The sequence below is a fragment of the Microcaecilia unicolor genome, chromosome 4 (assembly GCF_901765095.1).
Source record: "Microcaecilia unicolor chromosome 4, aMicUni1.1, whole genome shotgun sequence".
In the NCBI taxonomy this organism is placed as follows: domain Eukaryota; kingdom Metazoa; phylum Chordata; class Amphibia; order Gymnophiona; family Siphonopidae; genus Microcaecilia; species Microcaecilia unicolor.
In genome coordinates, this window is record NC_044034.1 from 215,539,077 (window position 1) to 215,559,029 (window position 19,953).

At 48.3% G+C, this 19,953-nt stretch overlaps 1 protein-coding gene across 1 annotated transcript in view; it reads left to right on the forward strand.

Annotated features, from left to right (window-relative positions):
* CTSD (cathepsin D) overlaps positions 1 to 19,953 on the forward strand; it is a 115,727-nt gene that overhangs the window by 67,975 nt on the left and 27,799 nt on the right. Inside the window, exons 4-5 of the mRNA XM_030201236.1 lie at positions 16,524 to 16,642; positions 19,623 to 19,822. Of these exons, the coding sequence (XP_030057096.1) occupies positions 16,524 to 16,642; positions 19,623 to 19,822 (319 nt within the window). The remainder of the gene's footprint in view (positions 1 to 16,523; positions 16,643 to 19,622; positions 19,823 to 19,953) is intronic.

A 19,953-nucleotide genomic window follows, 5' to 3' on the forward strand; every position in this document is an offset into this window, starting at 1 on the left:
ACCTATGATATTTGTTCTCAGGGCCCATTCATACGGCTTCGGCCGTTGGGGAAAGGTAATGTTAGTGGTGTTGAGTGCATCCCATGTGTGTTGTCGGATCTCTCTCGCTTCCCAGGGCCATTGTTCACCCATGTCGGTGCCTCCACAGACGAAACAGTTGGCAATTCCGAGGGAGAGGGCGATGTTTTCAGCCAAATTGAGGAACATATTTCGGGCTTCTGGGAAAATGGGGAATTTAGTCTCGGTCTGCTCAGCACGAGCAATTTCATCAAATACGTCTTGGTAGCCGACAACAGTAGTCTGGTAGTGCGTAGGAGGCTTCGTTTCGAGACTCTGATATATGGTAATATATGTCAACGGATCCATTCCTCCGCCGTCAATGCCGAGGCCCCACGTTCCTCTCCAGGGCATGTCGTGTCCTCGGATGGGCCAGTCTAGGGACACATAGTTACCAGAACCTCGACGAAATTCGCCCAGGCCGGCGCATCCGGCATATCCTCCTCCCGTATAAGCACATACTCGGTCCCAGCCCGAGGCTCGAGTGTCGCCGGCGCATGGGAGCCACACCCACGGGGAGCAGCATCTCATGTCTGGACTGAAGGGGCAGACATACTTGTGGTCCTTAACGTATGCCTCTCGCCAACTCTGGCTACCACACTTGCGAGACCAAGGGTGCTTGTCCATGGCGGCACAGACGTCGAAGGTGAGGGTTGCTACAGTTTGGATGCCACCGACAAGGATACGAGTGGAATTAATATAATACAGAATGCCATCTCCCTCGACTCCCGGAGGTCCGGCCACATACGCAGGGAGTCCTACGCTGAGGGTGACATTGTAGTATCTTGGTTTGGTAGGGCTGTGGCAGATAGTGAGATTTCCTTGGAGGCATCTGTGGAACTGTTGGAGGCCATTCGGAGTGATGAGGGCACAAGTCGGGAGAAACTGGCAATCGCCTTCCGGGGGCTGCGTCTGGTGAATGAGGGTAGTGACTAGGTGATATCCTCCCTCTATACGGTGGCGCACGAGGCGCAAACATTCAGTACAGTTCTGGCTCAAGGGGTAATAGCTCGGGACTGAGCAAAGGAGGAGTAGTAGGCTCAGCATCATATATGCGGTGGAAGGTATCCGAGCCTTTGCAGCAAGAAGATGATAAGGCCCACGATTATGGCTGCGATAAAGAGAGAGCCAAAAACGCAGTGGGTCCAGAAACTGAGTTCCTGTTGCTGGGCAGGCATGAATCTGGTGGTTCACGTCTTTCTTAGAGTCAGCCGTAATGGAGCGTCAGGATGTTGGTGCGCAGTCCAACGCTTCAGGGAGCTGCTAGTGGGAGCAGCAGGCTTCAATCGGGTCCAATGTATCCACACTGGGCTTCCTGCAATTTTAACAGCGGTGGAGGTCGTTAGGAGAACAAGGGAGGGCCCCTTCCATTTTGGCTTTAGGCAGTCAGATTCATCCCACTCTTTTACCCAGACCTCGTCTCCCACCCTGAACCTGTGCGTAGGATTGGTGAGGACCAAGGGAGCTACTCTTTCAGTGTACTGCTGGATGTCTTGCACTACCTGGTGTAAGGCTCTCATCTGTTTCACTAAGGAACTCTCACCCTGTATCTGCAAGGAGTCGGGAAAGGAGGGTAGTGGTGGTGGCCTAGCATACATCATCTCGTAGGGAGTAAGGCCGGTAGCCTTGGGGGTACACCTAAGATGCAGCAAGGCCAGTGGAAGCAGGTCGGGCCATTTGGCTTTTGCTTCTTGGCATAGCTTGGCTAGCTGGTTCTTCAGGGATCGGTTAGCCCTCTCCACTACTCCACTGCTTTGGGGTCTCCAGGCACAATGCAACTTCCAATCGAGGCCCAGTCTGGTACTGAGCTGTTGTGTTACTTCGCTAGCGAAGGCGGGACCGTTGTCAGAGTTTATTTGCTTGGGGAGGCCGTATCTGGGTAGGATTTGATGAAGCAGTAGGGAGGTAACTTCTTTAGCCATTTCCGTTCTAGTAGGCTGGGCTTCAATCCATCCGGTGTAGGTACACACGGCGACGAGGATAGCTTTGTAGCCGCGCGCCGGGGGCATGTGTGTGAAGTCAATCTGGCACACGTGGAAAGGGCTGGTGCCTCGGAGAACATGTCCTGGCATAGGGCCGGGCCCCGTTCGAGGGTTGTTCCGGGCACAAGTCGCGCATCGGCTGGAAGCGTTTTTGGTCCACAGGGATAGTTTGTTGATGTAGTAGGTCTTCTCAAGTAAGCGCCCCAGGGCGTCCCTTCCCAGGTGGGTGCGGTCGTGAGCCTCCTTGGCCACCGTCCAGGCCAAGGCTTCGGGTATCCATATGCGCCCATCCTGTAGTATCCACCAGCCATTGCGTGACTGTAGACCCTCTTGTTGGGCCCATTCCGTTTCTTGGGGGGTGTAAATAGGGGTCTCCGTAGGGAGCTGGACGACGAGCACGGGGTCAGGAGGGTGAGAGGAGTAGGGGAGCTGACTTGCCCTTTTTGCAGCGTCGTCCGCCCGCTGATTTCCCCGGGCGATAGGGTCCGTTCTTCCAGTGTGGGCCCTGCAGTGCATCACAGCCACCTTCTTCGGCTTCCATACCGACTCGAGTAATTGGCAGATCTCAGCGGCATTTGCAAGTCCTTTCCCTTCAGCTGTCAGAAATCCCCTCTCCTTGTACAAGGCTCCGTGCACCTGGAGGGTGAGGAAAGCGTATTTGGAGTCGGTGTAAATGTTGACAACTTTCCCTTCAGCCCACAGGAGGGCTCTGGTGAGGGCGATTAGCTCCGCTTTCTGGGCTGATGTTCCGGGTGTCAGAGCCATAGCCTCGATCACATGGTCCTCAGATACCACCGCATAGCCAGCTCTTCGAATTCCCTCTATCACCTGGCTGCTTCCATCGGTAAAAAGGGTGATGCCCCCTTGCCAGGGTTGATCCTTCAGGTCAGGTCTGCTCGAGTGCACAGTGGCCATTACCTCTTCACAGTCGTGGAGTGGTGGTTCAGGGGCCGGAAGGAGGGTGGCAGGATTGAGGTTGGTCGTGTCCAGGATCCGCACCTCCGGATTTTCGCACAGGAGGGCTTGGTATTTGACCAATCGGGAGTTGGTCATCCATCTGGGTCCGTGGCTCTCGAGTAGGCCGCGGATGGTGTGGGGTGTGGTCACAAAAAGTGTTTGGCCGAATGTGAGTTTATTGGCCTCGTGTATCAGGAGACAAGCAGCAGCAATGCTTCGTACGCAGCCCGGCCATCCTCGTGCCACGTTGTCCATGCTCTTGGAGAGGTATGCTACAGGGCGTTGCCAGGTACCGACCAGTTGGGTAAGGACTCCAAGTGCCAATCCCTTCTTTTCGTCGATGAACAAGTAGAACGGCTTAGTCACATCTGGCAGTCCGAGCGCTGGTGGGGCCACAAGGGCCTCCTTGAGGTCCTGAAGGGCTTTCAGTTCGTGTTTCTCCCACTGGAGATTTTGGCCCTCGAGTTCAGGTCCTTTCAGTTTGGCGTACAAACTGTGGGTCAGGATGGCAAAATTGATAATCCAAATGCGGCAATATCCAGCGGCTCCGAGGAGTGCCCGTAGTTCCTTCTTATTTGCAGGAGTGGGTTGGTTGCGGATGGCTTGGGTTCGGGGGATACCGAGCCTTCGGGTTCCTTCTCGGAGGCGAAACCCCAGATACTCGACTTCGATCTCGCATATCTGCGCCTTCTTGCGACTGGCCCGGTACCCCTGGGCTTCCAGGGTCTTCAAGAGGTAGAGTGTAGCTTCAGCACATTCGGTGTACGTTTCACGGGCCACCAACAGGTCATCCACGTATTGGACGACCGGCCCATACTCGTCCTGATACGTCTTCAGGTCCTGGGCGAGTTGGTCGCCGAAGAGGGTAGGCGAGTTCTTGAACCCCTGGGGAAGACGGGTCCATGTATATTGCTGCTTGGTTCCCGTCTGCAAGTCTTCCCACGTGAAGGCAAACAACTTTTGGCTGTCGACAGCAAGAGGGATGGAAAAGAAGGCGTCCTTCAAATCAATGACACTGTACCACTTGGTCTGAGATGGCACTTGGGCTAGGATGGAGTATGGATTTGGTACGAGGGCAACTATGTCGGCTACCTGGTTGTTGACTTTCCTCAGGTCCTGGACGGGTCTGTACTCGGATGTTCCTGGTTTCTTAACGGGCAACAATGGGGTGTTCCATGCGGATCTGATTGGTTTAAGGACTCCCTGTTGAAGGAGTTTCTGTAGATGTGTATGCATACTATGCCGGGCTGCATAGGGGATGTGGTATTGTCCTTGGTTGACAACTTGAGCATTTGGTTTGAGCTCAATCCAGATGGGGATAGCGTTAACGGCCAGTCCGCCGGGGTTCAATTCTGCCCATACATCAGGCACTTCATCCATTATGGCTCGCCTCTGCTGGGCGAAAGGGGTGTTCTGGTCGTAACGGCAGTCGCCGGGTCCTACAGTTGGGGGAACGTGTAGTCTCCATTCTTCTCTTACTGGACAGATAAGTGTCACTGGCCGATCTTCAAAGCGAGCTTCCACTTCACCCGTAGTCTTGAACTTCAAGGTGGCCTGGAGCTTACAGAGTAGGTCTCGACCAATCAAGGGGACCGGGCATCCAGGGATGTGTATGAACTGATGGGACACCATCGTCCCTCCGATCTGGACTTGGCGCTCTTTGAGGAGGGGGGCCGCAAGGGATTTCCCGGAGGCTCCCACAATTGGTATAGTTTCTTTCGTGGCTGGGGCTATGGCAGTGGTGATAACAGATCGCTGGGCCCCTGTGTCTAGTAAGGCCTTCATAGATTCTGTCCCCACCCGAATTTCCACCAGAGGGTCAGTGGGGACTCTGCCCTCCCGGTTTCTTCATGCTGTGCCGTCTCGGGTAGCGTCCACAGCCATCTGCCATTCCCTCCGGTCATCCCGTCCTCTCTCTCTTCGGCCCCTCCCACGGCCTCGCCTAGGGGCCCCCGTACGGTCGCCGGTCTCCTCCTCTCTCTGCCGGTCCCATGATTCCTCTTCTCTCGGGTTGTCCCGTATCTCCTCTGGACAATCAGCCCACCAGTGTCCTTCTTGTCGGCAATTTGCACACTGGTTACGCCCTATGGGGGACCGCGTTCCTCTTGTTCTCCTGCCCCTCCCCTTTGGTCTAGACCTCATTCGTTCTTCCAGCACCGTAGCCAACACATCTGCCTTCTCCCGCATCCGTCTGGTCGATTCCTTCCGGGCCTCCACCTTCTCCTCCTGGTCGCGATATCCGAATACGCGATCAGCTATAGCTTTCAGTTGGCTTAGGCTCATCCCTTCGAACCCCTCCGTTCTCTGTAGCTTTCTTCGTATATCCGGTGCTGACTGGCTAACAAAACTCATAACCACGGTTGGGAGGTTCTTAGGGTCTTCGGGATTTATCGGGCTGTGCCTTCTGAATGCTTCCATAAGTCGTTCAAGGAAGTCCCCCGGACTCTCGTCCTTTTGTTGGACTACACTGTGGATTTTTCCCATGTTGGTAACCTTCTGCTTCCCCTTCTTTAAGGCGGCCAGGTACGCCTGTTGGTATCGGCGGATAAAGGTTTGGCCTTCGGCGGTTCGGTAATCCCACGTGGGGGCAGCGATGGGCGCCTCCGTTTCTAGTAGGTTCTGTAAATTGGCATGGGCCGGATTCGCATCCCGGATGGCTTGCTCCATATTTTGTTGTAAAAGGCGGCGTTCTTCAGAGGTCAGGATGTGGGCGCTCAACTGCCTAAGGTCGGCCCAAGTTGGATTGTAGCTGTATATAATGCCTTCCACCAGCTCTATCAGCTGCTCGGGTTTCTGGTCGTAGGACGGCCCATGGAATTTCCAGTTATACAAATCGGCACTTGAGAAGGGAACGTGACTATAGACTGTTGATTCGATGGGCTGGCCCCCCCCCTCTGCCGGGTTAGGGGTATAGGTGGTGGACTGTCGGACTGGGAATAAGTGAGAGGTTCCCCCTTTTCGGCTGGACGGAAGGGCCTGTTGCGGACTCGATTGGGGGAACCGAGTAATGTTCTTCACAACCCGTGTACTCTTCCGTGTGGTTGCGAGGCCAGGTGACTCAGGTGAGGCTGGGTGGGACGTCTCCCCGGCATCCGATTCTGACCCGGAAGTCTCGGCGTCAGCGGGGCCTTCTGCTAGGCCCGTAAGGTCAGGGTACATAGGAGCATAGGGCGGCGGCGCAATGTCGTCTTCGTATGCCTCCGCCGTAGCAAGTATCGGGGCTTTTGGAGGCTTCTTCTCGGCCGAACCCTGAACTTTCCCTGCGGTTTTCTTCGGGGGTTTTTTCCTAGAAAGTGTGTTGGTAGTACTGGGCGTAGTTCCTGCCTTGACTCTGGTAGCAGGGGGCGTGGTCTCAGTGGCTTCAGTGCTAGGGGCGGTAGGCCGTATGGGGGCGGTCCCTGCGGCCTTCGGGACGGCAGCGGTTGCCGAGCTTTGGAGAGCGAAGGCATGGGTCGGCAGGGTTCTAAGTTTGGTTTTCCGGCCTTTTCTCTGCTTTACCAACATAAGGGCGGCCTTTTCTACCTTCCGTTGGGCCCAAGCCGGCGGATCCCGGACTACATCCAACCACGCTTCTATGTATGGAATGTCCTCGGGACAGCCGGGGTTTCCCTCAATTATAACAATATTCATGACCGCCGCCACTTTTTCATACTCGAATGACCCTTCCGGGGGCCATCCAGCAATTCCTAGCCCTGGCCACATAAATTGACATCTCTGTATCATCCCGGCCCTGCTACATTTATCTAGGTCGAACACTTCGCTAAAGTGTTCCGTCATTAAATCTAACGGTGAAGACCCACCCCCGCCCATCCTAACCTGAGTGCCAAAGGACAGGTGACGGACAAAAGGGGGAAAAGGGAGGTGGAGGAGTAAGGGGTCTCGTTCCACCAGACACAGAAGGGTCAACACTCGGCCTGACCAGGACGCGGTCGCCCGGCCTGGAACTGCAAGCCCACTCACACACTTTCATACGCCACAAGAAACCCCCCCGTTCGTTCGCCGCTCGGTTTCGTCGCCGGAGCCTAGTGAGTTTCGGGACCTAGTCGGATACCAATAGTCCGTATTAGTCACTGGCTAAAAGAGGGTGATCACGCCTCTTCTTCGGTCCTTACTGGGCCGGTCACTACGTAGAGTATACTCGCCTGTCCGCCGGGGTCGCAGGCCGCGCCGTCGTGCGCTTCTCCCTGAAATGGAAAAAGGTGCCTTGTCGGAACCACACAGCCCCCTCTACAGTCAGGCGGAGTGGATCGGCCCTCCTCCGGGAGATGGACGCTGAAATCAGCGGTGGCCACTCACCACCTCCTCGGGTGGGAATCGATGACCCGATCCGACTGCAGTGGGGGAGGGGAAGAATATAATCCGATTCCCCTTTCTACTTCTGTCCCATCTGGGTCGCCAATGAAACAGGTGGGAAATCAGGAGACGAAAGGCAAATTTTGGTTCCAAACAAGGCAACTTTATTGCTAGCAAGTGAACAGCACCGAGTAGCCTCGGGACACTGTGTGTCATAAATCATCTGACGCTTACATTTATACTTCCCTACTGGGCCTGCGCATTTGGCCCCTTACACGTCATACCTGTCATGCGCAGTAAACATTTGTAGTTCTTACAGTACAAAATTGTAGTCCCAGTACGTACACACGTCATAACACTGAAATGATACTGGCAAGAAAAACGAAACTTAGCAGCTTATTCTGTACACACACAATGCTCCTTTCTAGCACAGGAGATAAGGTGCGGCTCAGGAATGCAGGGGGGTGTCAGCACCCTCCAAGGTCGCCTATTCAGATGGCGTTGCTACGTGCAAGCTGGTCTTGTATAGGCCTTGCAAACTACTGTTACAAGCTATATATCTAATAGCCCTGCATTCTGTCTGTACATTAGTAAACAGCAAACTTGTCTTGTTAGTAAACAGTAAAACTGGATAAGGCACAAATGTCCAGTGCAGTAATAAGGTGTGGCCAAACAGCCAAAAGCAGAGGTAGAGTGCATAAGTAAAAGTCCATCAGTAGGCACAAAACATGAGGTTGTCCTGTTGCTCAGTAGTATTCAGGTAGTACCGGCGTTCCACTCCTTCAGTTTTGCATGATGTCAACAGTATTCTCACAATGTTCTGTTGACCTCCCTGAAGAAGCTAGTGATGGTGAAACAGCACGGTAATGAAGGTTGGTAGAGTGCCTTTAAGAATTGTGACACTGGGTCAGAGCAAAGGTACCTCTAGCCCAGCATCCTGTTGCCAGCAGTGGCTAATCTACATCACAAGTACCTAGCAGGATCCCAAAAAGTAGATAGATTCCATTCTACTAACCTCAAGGATAAGCAGTGGCTTTCCCCAGGACTACCTTAATGGTTTATGGACTTTCTTCCAGGAATTAGTCCAAACCCTTTTTTAACCCATCTACAGAAGCTGCGTTTCCTTGTTTGGCTGCACCATTCTGAAAGAGTGGGTGTTAGTCCCTCCTACCAGCAGATGGGGTTAGAGAACTGATCTTTTTCCAGTGAATTCACCAGTATAACCTGCTGGTGCTCATGGAACATCTAGAAGATGGTGGGTAGTTCAGGCTGGAGTTTCTGGTCCCTGGCTTAGTTCCCTGCTTTGCAGGCCATGGCTACATTGCAAGATTGAGCCTAACAGCCACTCCCAGGTTCACAGTTCTTGAACTGGACCTGATAAACTACAGAGGTTGGCTCTGCTGCCCCCCAGTTGGGTTCATTAGGTTCCACTGGGTGAATTGGCCCGGACCTCTGGGGCCCCACCAGAGGGGTGCGGTTCCACTTCCTCCATGCTCCCCTGCAGGTCCCAGGCAAAACCATTTTAGTTTAAATCTTTTTATTAAACTTTCAAATAGTAAGAAAAACACACAATAATGGACCAAATTAATTTGAATCAGGGCAGAACGTTACTCCAAATAAATATCGAGCAGAGAAGGGCCTTGTTTCCTGTGGCCCCTCTCCAATGCAAAGAACGTCCCTCAACAAGTATATCAACCCACCCCACCCCTTCTTCTACCCCAAAGAAAAAGAGAATAAAGGAAAACACCCAGAGGCAGAGGATGCAGACTTCCTCCCCTCAATTAGTGTTCAGGATCAAGCTCCGGGGCTATAGGTGAAAGTGAATTTTATATAGGGATCCAAATGGACAAAAAATGTTTATTGCATCTAAAGGACAGCCCAGTTTTGTTTCTCCATTAACGTAATTGGTGCACAACATAATACGCCACCCCCAAAAAGAAGGTGAGATGGGGACTGTCCAAACTTAAGAATAGGCTTTTTACCCAACAGAGCCGACTTGTGCATGAGTAGACGGCCACCCTCACTCTGCAATAAAAACACTTCATGCTTATCTAACAATAAACACGTGGCTGAGAGTGGTATTACTGACCTGAATATTGAAGCACCTGTGTCCAAAAAAAAACCTGGACCTTTGGACATTCCCAAAAAGCATGGGAAAATGAATTATTTATTTATTTTATTTGTTTGTTTGTTGCATTTGTATCCCACATTTTCCCACCTATTTTTTTTTTTGTTACATTTGTACCCCGCGCTTTCCCACTCATGACAGTCTCAATGCGGCTTACATGGGGCAATGGAGGGTGAAGTGACTTGCCCAGAGTCACAAGGAGCTGCCTGTGCCTGAAGTGGGAATTGAACTCAGTTCCCCAGGACCAAAGTCCACCACCCTAACCACTAGGCAAGCTCAGTGTGGCTTACATAGTACCGTAATGGCGTACGCCAGTTCCGGTATGAACAAATACAAGGTGTTGTTATGGTAGAATAAGGTTATGAATGGTAGGTGTATAGGGAATTTAGGGAGGAAGCGGGAAGTTGGGATATGTCCATAACGATCTTTGGTTTTGTTGTGTTGCAGGTAGTCAGTCTTTTATGTTGGATCAGCGGGATATGCCTTCCTGAATAGGTTTGTTTTTAGTTCTTTCCGGAAATTTAGGTGGTCGTACATTGTTTTTACTATTTTTGGCAATTCATTCCATAGTTGTGCGCTTAAATAAGAGAAGCTGGATGCGTACGTTGATTTGTATTTGAGTCCTTTACTGCTTGGGTAGTGAAGGTTTAAGTATGTTCGTGCTTGAGTGCACTTCAGACAAAGAGGAGTGTCAACACTGCCATGTCAAATAATTGTGTTTGAGTAATATATGCGTGACATTCCTGTAATTCCGTAGCTATTGCCAAATTTGGGATTTGAGCAGACAAAACCATTTTAATCTGGCCTGCCAACGTGCTATCTGCAAGAACTAGCAGCTGAGCATAGTTGCTGATTCGGTGACACTGTGTCTGACTTCGACAACAGTCCCAGGGGGATCGAGGGGGGTCACCAGAGCTGTTGTGCCATGGTCAGCAAGGCAGCTCCTGTATGCCTTCCTTCTGATAGGCTGGCTCTTGCTCAGGACTGCATGTCATTCTCATCTGATCCTTCTATTGGCTCTGGCTTGGCTCTCTCTCAGCCGTGGTATGCCAGCCTTGTGCTCCTGTTGGTCACCGAGATGCCCCCCTCCTTAGCCCAGGGGACATGGCCTACTTCATCAAGGCCCAGTAGAAATGGAGGATCCAGATCCCTTCTGGCTCACCTTGGCCCTTGAAAGGAGGTGTTTAGTGAGGCATGGTTTCTCGCCCAAGATTGTACCTTGCTTAAGTCCCAAAATGTTTTCCACGCCTTTGTGAGACTGGAAGGTTTTCAAGGTATGCTGGGTGGGTGTTGTCTTCCTGGAAGGCACAGGTCCCAGATATTCTGGACTTTTTGCAACAGGGTCTGGATCAAGACTCGCTGAGTCCCTTAAAGATTGAGGTGGCTGCTCTTTCAAGTTTTTGGGGCAAGGTGAAAGGACTGTCCCTGGTGGCACATAGAGAGGAGGCCTGGATTTTGAAGGGGGTGGTGCATTTTCACCCTGTGGTTCATCCTTCCTTTCCATCCTAGGACCTGAATTTGGTTCTCCTGGTGCTCCTTTTGAGCCTTTGCAGTCTGTCTCCATTAAGGACCTTGCGATCTAGGCGGTTTTCCTTTTTGTGATTACTTCAGTTTGGAGAGTCTGAGTTGCAGGTGTTACCTTGTTGGACCCGTACCTCTCTTTTTTTTGGAGAACTTGGTGTCTATTCGCACAGTTCTTTCCTTTCTTCCCAAGGTGACTTTTCCGGTCCATGTGAACCAGGAGGTCACCTGTCTGCCCTCTTTTGAGGAGAATGGTTCCGATCCGTCAGCTTGGAGGCTGCACAAACTGGATGTCCGTAGGACGTTACTGCATTTCTTGGAGCAGACAAATGATTTTTCGCCTCTCTGATCATCTGTCCTTTTTCATGGCCCTTAGAAGGGCTAAGCAGCCTTCAAGCCTCTATTTCATGGTGGATCAAGGCAGCTATTGAAACCACCTACATTTATAGGAATTGCCAGATGCCTCCGGTTGAGGCCCCCCTTGACTCGGGCTCAGGCAACCTTTTTGGGCGGAGGCCTGAGCAGTCACTTCATTCCTTTGTAAAGCATTACAGGTTGGACATGCTGGCTGGGGCCCACTTAGACTTTGGCAGAGCTGTCATTAGGGGGGAATGGCTTTGAGGAGCATAATCGAACGCAAACGCCTATCTCCGAGAACGGGTCCGTGAAGGGGCGGGCCGAACCGTATTTTCGAAAAAATGGATGTTTTTGAGCTGGGCGTTTGTTTTTTGTAGCGATAATGGAAACTAAAAACGTCCAGCTCAAAAACGTCCTAATCCGAGCCATTTGGTCATGGGAGGGGCCAGGATTCGTAGTACACTGGCCCCCCTGATATGCCAGGACACCAACTGGGCACCCTAGGTCAGTGCGATGGACTTCAGAAAAAGTTCCCACATGCATAGCTCCCTTACCATGGGTGCTGAGCTCCCAACCCCCCTCCCCCAAAACCCACTACCCACAAATGTACAACACTACCATAGCTCTTAGGGGTGAAGGGGGCACCTAGATGTGGGTACAGTGGGTTTTGGGGGCGGTTTGGTGGGCTCCCATTTACCACCACAAGTGTAACAGGTAGGGGGGGATGGGCCTGGGTCCGCCTGCCTGAAGTGCACTGCGGTACCCACTAAAAGTGCTCCAGGGACCTGCATACGCGCAGGCCTCTAGGACTTGTTACTGCTGTATAACATTGGCACACCAGTTTACACCTGAAGACTAATCTCTCCGAAAACGTCCTTTATTGGAATAAGCACGTTTACTCACAGTTAACTGCAGATCAGAGGTTGTGCCCCACTGGTAACGAGTCTCCCTGGTACTGAGATTAGCAGTAGGTCAGAGCTGGCAGAATGCTGTACAATGCCCTCTTTCAGCCATATTCAAGGTAATAACTAAGTTCTCTAACGTGGCTAACACATGGAAGGGATCTAAAACTGGCTTAGAAAAATGGCCACTACCTCATGGACTACCGGAAACAAAACTGGACACACTCTGACCCAGTAGGCAGGGGGAAAAGCACCATGGGAGAAGAGCCTACCAACATCGTGAGACTGTAACACAAGCTAATGAAATCACGGAGCCCAATACCCTACACCCCCCACAATGCAATGCTGATTTGACCCTGTAGTGCACCCGAGAGCCACATCTGACCCAGGGAAAGGCTGTGACAGGATCGAACACATTCTGCTGTCATGGAGGTGGGTACGGCATTTGAGGCTGGCATAGAGGCTGGAAAAAAAGTTTTTAAAGTGGGGGTTTTTTTGGTGGGAGGGGGTTAGTGACCACTGGGGGAGTCCGGGGAGGTCATCCCCGATTCCCTCCAGTGGTCATCTGGGCAGTTGGGGCACTTTTTTGGGACTTGTTCGTGGAAAAAAAAAAGGGTCCAAAAAAAGTGACCCAAAATCGCGGTAAAAACGCCTTTTTTTTAATTATCAGCTAAAGACGCCCATCTCTCCTCGGCTGATAACCACGCCCCAGTCCCGCCTCCGACACGCCCCCGTCAACTTTATTCGTTTCCGTGACGGAGTGCAGTTGGAAACGCCCAAAATCGGCTTTCGATTATACCGATTTGGGCGCCTTTGCGAGAAAAACGCCCATCTCCCGATTTGGGTCAAAATATAGGCATTTTTCTCTTTCGATTATAAGCTGGTTTGTCTTCCCCCACCCAGTAGTTCTGCTTGGGTACATCCCACTTGTTCAGAACTGCATGGTCCCAGACAACAAGGAAGGAGAAATTATTATATTTTTCCTAATAATTTTCTTTCCTTTAGTCAGGCCATACCATTCTGAAACCTTCCCTCAGAAGAGTAAGGCCCGGGACTCCCGGAATGTTCTGCTCTTTTCCTTATAGTTATAATTAAAAAAAGACAATTCTTGCGTGCGCAGGGTACATAAGAAGGTGAGTGTTGTCATACTGGGACAGACTGAAGGTCCATAAAGCCCAGTATCCTGTTTCCAATAATGGCCAATCCAGGTCTCAATTTATCTGGCAAGATTCCAAAAGAGAAATGGATTTTATGCTGCTTATCCTAGAAATACAAAAAAAGTATAATGGCTAAGCTCTACCTTCATATAGTTGTGGTATACATAAATAAACAAAAAAGGAGAGCTGGTTGACACAACAGAATGAAAGGGCGTCTCATACAGTCACATAGACACTTGTACGTGTCTGGCTTATATTGAGCCAATGTATTCATGACAAGATGTAATCATGGACTGCCCCCAACCGCCTGTGATGCTCAGAAATTGCGTTTTGTGAATTACCTTATAAACACTACTGAGTGAATATACTTAAATATTTTATCGTGATCATCACTCTTTTTTAATGTGATTTTTTTCTTCTGTGCATTCACGGGGTTTAAAGTCTTCTATTTAAAAAAACTTGTAATACTGTTGTAGTTCAACAAGGCAATATAAGGACAAGTATATGTTCAACTTATCTCTTTATCTTTGGAAGCTACGTGTTGCTGTGTTGCCACTGTGTTGCCACTGGGCGGGCACTGTTTTTGGAGATCTGATCAAGCTTTCACAAGTTTCTACAAAAGAAGCGCGTGAGACAGAACAATTGCCTGTGTGAAGGCAACACAGCAACACGTAGCTTCCAAAGATAAAGAGATAAGTTGAACATATACTTGTCCTTATATTGCCTTGTTGAACTACAACAGTATTACAAATTTTTTTAAATAGAAGACTTTAAACCCGTGAATGCACAGAAGAAAAAAATCACATTAAAAAAGAGTGATGATCACGATAAAATATTTAAGTATATTCACTCAGTAGTGTTTATAAGGTAATTCACAAAACGCAATTTCTGAGCATCACAGGCGGTTGGGGGCAGTCCATGATTACATCTTGTCACGAATACATTGGCTCAATATAAGCCAGACACGTACAAGTGTCTATGTGACTGTATGAGACGCCCTTTCATTCTGTTGTGTCAACCAGCTCTCCTTTTTTGTTTATTTATGTATCCTAGAAATAAGCAGCGGATTTTCCCAAGTCCTTCTTAATGGCTTATGGATTTTTCTTTTAGGAAACTATCCAAATGTTTTTAAAACCCTGCTACTTTTTAAAACATACTCTCTGGCAATGAATTCCAGAGCCCAATTACATATTGAGTGACTAAATATTTTCACCGCTGTGGTGGTGTTTTGCTTACTTGATAATCATTGCAGCTGCTGTGGCTGATGGGGCATGGGTGTGTGCTACAAAGGCACCTTCTGCTGCTTTGGCAAATGGATACTGGAACTTTCCACTGAGCACCAGCAGGTTATACCAGTGAGCTGACAGAAAAAGATCAGTTTTCTCTAACGTCATCTGCTGGTAGGAAGGGATAACACACACTTGTTCAGAATGGTACGGCCCAACTAAAAGAAAGGGAAATTATCAGATGATAATATGTAACCGCATCCTCAAGCAACGAGCTCCAGAGCTTAACTATGCTAAGTTTTTGGTTAAGGTTGGCCATCAGTTAAGGGAAGAACATTTCTTCATTTAAGAAGCTGATGGTTATTTTTGTCAATATTACAAGATGTTTTACATATTACTTTAGTAATATTATAATTGGTTATATCTGCTGTGCGCTGCCTTGGGTGAATTTCTTCAAAAAGGTAATTAATGCTCACATTTATTTATGAGGTTTTGTTTAGAAGAATTTTTGAGTCAAATTGCTTAAAATAATGATTTGATGGCATATGCCACTCCTAAACTGACTTATGAGCTTGACCTTTTTTTTTTCTTTTCCTTCGTATTTTAGGAAAAGGAGATGACTTCCCATCTTCCACTTTGATAGTTTTATTAATGTATTTTAAGAAACTTGATATACCACAAGGGGACCAGTAGTGGCGTCTATGCAGTTTACACCATAATAAAGGGGAAGGGAGAGGACAAAAAAGGGAGGAAAATTCAACGCAGAGTAGGAAAGGAGTTAAGAAAAGGGTAGATGGTCTCGGAAAAGAGGTACGTTTTGAGCATTCCCTTGAACGTATGGTCAGAGAGTTGTTTCCTGAGGTGAGAAGGGAGGGAGTTCATAGTTTAGGGCCTAAGTAACTAAAAACTGTTTCATATGAAATGTTGAAGCACAGGGCAGAAGAGGAGGAGAGAGTGACAAGGTTATCAGCGGAACAGAGAGCATGAGAGGAGGAATAGTAATAAGTAAGTTATTAATATAGGCTGGATGGTCAGTAAGCGTCCTCTGTAGACCAGAAGAATCTTGACATAATGTTCAGAACAGAGCAAGGGTGTTGCATGATGATGTAGTTAACAGCGGTATATCGTATGAGTTGAAGGCATTTGAAAGAGTATAGGGGACAACCTGCATAGAGAGTTGCAGTAGTCGAGATGAGAGATGACTAGGGGAAGAAGAGGAGTATAGAACAGAGATGGAGAGAGAAAAAGGCGCACAGAGAAAATGCAGTGCACGAAAAAGAGAGGATTGAACAACAGAATGAATTTGTTGCTTAAATGTGAATTTGTTGACGGTGACACCCAGGATTTGTATCTCTGAAAGGAAGTGAGTGACCATCAACAAGAGGGACAAGTAGGGAGGGAGCTGTAGGGGTTAGGAAAGAGGATGGACTCGCAAAAGTCTCTGAAAAACTGTTCTGTTTTCGTATGCATGTCAAGTGTGAGTTTTATTTTTAGTATGTATTTTTGCATCTTCAGTTTTGGGTGTTTAACTTGGCTCCTTTTCACATTACCCTAATTTTGTTGTAACATATACAAGGTACCAAACGATTTTCTAAAAACATGAGAAATGTGATCAGAATCCATGACCCCTCCCCCACCAAAAAAAATCTTAATTTGAGTGCAGAGACCCGTTTATAATACTAAAGTGTATTTTTGTTTAATTTTTAAAAAATTGATTTGGATAATCTAATTTCTAACAAACTCAGTGAGCCAATGAATCCATGATTGGAAGAAACGATTGAAAATCATTGGCATAAGAGGTAACTAGCAGCATGCCTAATTACAGGACCTAGGTTATGAACAAACGTACACAAACAAGATTGGGAGAAATGTATAAAATACATTATCTCTGATTTCTTTTCCACGTTCTTGTGCTATCTGTTGTCTTCTCTCTTCTGTCACAGGGGTGCACAAAAAATATGACTCTTCCAAGTCCAGCACCTACGTGAAGAATGGAACAAAGTTTGCAATCCAGTATGGGACAGGGAGCCTGTCTGGATTTCTGAGTGAGGACACTGTGGCGGTGAGTCCCAAAGACCCCTCCTGAGAGTAGGAGAAGCATCCTGGCAAAATTTTGTAAAGACTTTTAATGAGTGTGATAAGTGAATCGTGGTGTATACTAGAGAAGGATTTTCAGCCCTCTCCTGGAAATACATCTAGCCAGTATGGTTTTCAGGCCCCCACAATGAATAGAAACAGAGAAAACTGTAGGCAAATAAAGACCATATGGCCTCTCCAGACTGCCCACCCATGACATCTGCTCTCCTTATCACTCCCTTAGAGGTCCTATATACTTGTCCCCAGCTGTCTTGAATTCAGATACTGTTTTCATCTCCACTTCCACTGGGAGGCCGTTCCACGAATTCACCACCCTTTCCGTGAAGAAGTATTTCCTCAGGTTACTTCTGAGTCTATCCCCTTTCACCTTCATCCTTTGCCCCCTCATTCTAGAGTCTCCTTTCAATTGAAAGAGACTTGCCTCCTGTTAATTTATGCTGTATAGGTATTTAAATATCTTTATCATATCTCCCCTCTCCCGCCTTTCTTCCAAAGTATACATATTGAGATCTTTAAGTCTGTCCCCATATACCAAACATCTTAATAGCCACCCTGTGGACCAACTCTATCCTGTTTGTATATTTTTGAAGGTGTAATCTCCAGAATTGTACACAATATTCTAAATGAGAGTCTCACCAGAGTCTTAAACAAGGGCATCATCACCTCCTTTTTCCTACAGAGCATTTCTCTCCCTATGTACCCAGGCATCCTTTTAGCTTTCGCTGTCGCCTTTTCTACCTGTTTGGCCACCTTGAGATCATCACATACGACCACACCTAAGTCTCACTCCTCTTTCGTGCACAAACGTTCTTCAAACCCCTAAAACTGTACCGTTCCCTCAGGTTTTTGCAGCCCAAATGCATGACCTTGAATTTTTTATCATTAAATCTATGCTGCCAAATTCCAGACCATTCCTCTAGCTTTGCTAAGTCCTTCCTCATGTTATCCATGTCATCAGGGGTGTCTGCCCTATTGCAGATTTTGGTATCTGCAAAGAGGCAAACCTTACCAGACATCCCTTCAGCAATATTGCTTACAAAAATGTTAAAAAGAACCGGCCCAAGAACCAAACCTTGCAGCACACCACTGCTTAACATCCTTTTCCTCAGAATGAGCTTCATTTACCACTACTCTCTGTCGTCTTCCACTCAACCAGTTCCTTACCCAGTCACTTTAGGGCCCATACTGAGGGCACTCAGTTTATTTATTAGTTGTCAGTGTGGAACTGTGTCAAAGTCTTTGTTAAAATCTTAATACACTACATCTAGCGCTCTCCCTTGATCCCAACTCTCTGGTCACCCATCAAAGAAATTAATCAGATTTATTTGGCAAGACCTGCCTCTAGTGAAACCATGTTGCCCTGGGTCCTGTAATCCTTTGGATTCCAACAACTTTACTGTTCTCTGTTTTAAAAGTGTTTCCATTAATTTACTTACCACAGAAGTCAGACGTACCAGCCTGCAGTTCCCAACCTCTTCCTTTAGCTTTTGTGGAGAGGAACCATATCTGCTCTTCTCCAGTCCTCCAGGAGCACTCCCGACTCTAAAGAAGCACGGAAAATGTTAGCCAGCAGAGCCACTAGAACCTTCCCTAAGTTTCTTCAGTACCCTTGGATGTATTCCGTCCGGCCACATCGTTTTGTTCATCATTAGTTTAGCCAGCTCCTCACGAACACAGTCCTCTGAAAATCATTCAGGGACTACCACCCATCCATTCCTATTTGTGTTTGTCTTCTGTGGTCCTGCTCCCGGCCCTTCAGCAGTGAACACAGAACAGCAATATTTGTTAAGCAATTCTGCCTTATCTTTATCAGCTGGTTGGTTGTAAATCTGTCTCATGCACATTCATTGTGATAATCTTGAAAACCTGACTAGCTAGGTCTTTTTCCAGCAGAGGAAATAGACCTATTTACAGGGAGCCAGGCTGAAGTTTAACCCATTCCATACATGGGGATCATAGGGACCAACTTTTCAAAATGATAGGGGTAATTTGTTTTGAGTTTAGCAGCCCCACAGTGGACACAAGGAAAGAATTTGATCAATAATGGGGGGTACTCAAGCACCCACAGAGCTAGCACTTATGATGGAATGCTGTTCCAAATTCTCTATAGCACTAAAATGCAACTTTCTTAGCTCCTAAATTCTTTATAGAATTTTTTTTCCATTATTTGCATTTTCATTTAGTATTTTTTGCCTGCCTGCCTCTCCACCCCTTCACTCCCTCCAGTTTCTGTGGTAGGTGGCTTCTTACCCATTCATGTCTTGCACCAGCTGCTATCGACACCTCTTACTTGGGTCGAACCATTGACCACAGCAACCCTCCAGAGTCTGGAAGGCAGGTTTTGGGCATCTCGTATAGGGAATTTTCAGTTTTGCATTTTTGTGAGCCAGGACCAGCATTAACCATTAGTGAAATGAGACAGTCACCTAGTGTGCCAGGTTTTGGGGAGGCGGTACTAATTCCCATTCTTCAAGTATGGAGACCAGTGAATGCTACTGATAGTCTTACAGGGTCGGCAACTACAAGAGGATGAAAAAATCTGTTGCTGCATCCTGCCCCCTCCCACCTAGTAGGTCCCCATACAGAGGTAGAAAAGGAAGGTGTAGCCATTACTGCCATTTCCCCACTCCCCCACCCTCTTGCAGAGCTGAATAACCAGTCACTATTGCTGCCTTTCACCTGAGACCACCCCTCCCACCATAAACTGCTGCTTCTCACCCTGCTCTCCCTCCTTCTCTGCCAGATCCATACAGGGTTTAGAAAGAAAAGATCTGTGTGATAACAGGTGGAATATTCAGGTATTTCTATTTTCCATGTAACATGTTAGTACATATTTTGCATTTATACTATTGAAAAGTTAATGCCTAATGCTTTTGCACTGGCCTTGTGGTGACCCATAGGTATCATGTATATTGAAACCCTGTTCTCGATGTATTTTTTGGCAGATTGGTGATATCCATGTGCAGAAGCAGCTGTTTGGAGAGGCCATCAAGCAGCCTGGTGTGGTTTTCATTGCTGCCAAATTTGATGGTATCCTGGGGATGGCCTACCCCCGCATCTCTGTGGATGGGGTCGTGCCAGTTTTTGATGACATTATGAACCAGAAGCTGGTGGAAAAAAACGTCTTCTCATTTTTCCTGAATAGGTAAAGGTACCCTGCACCCTCTCCTGAGAGCATCTCTGCTCAGATGTCAGAGCATGGGGTGACAAGGCATGCAGAGGAAGGGGGATGGATGTTACCCAACATGCAGTTAAATGTCAGTACTTTTCCACTGC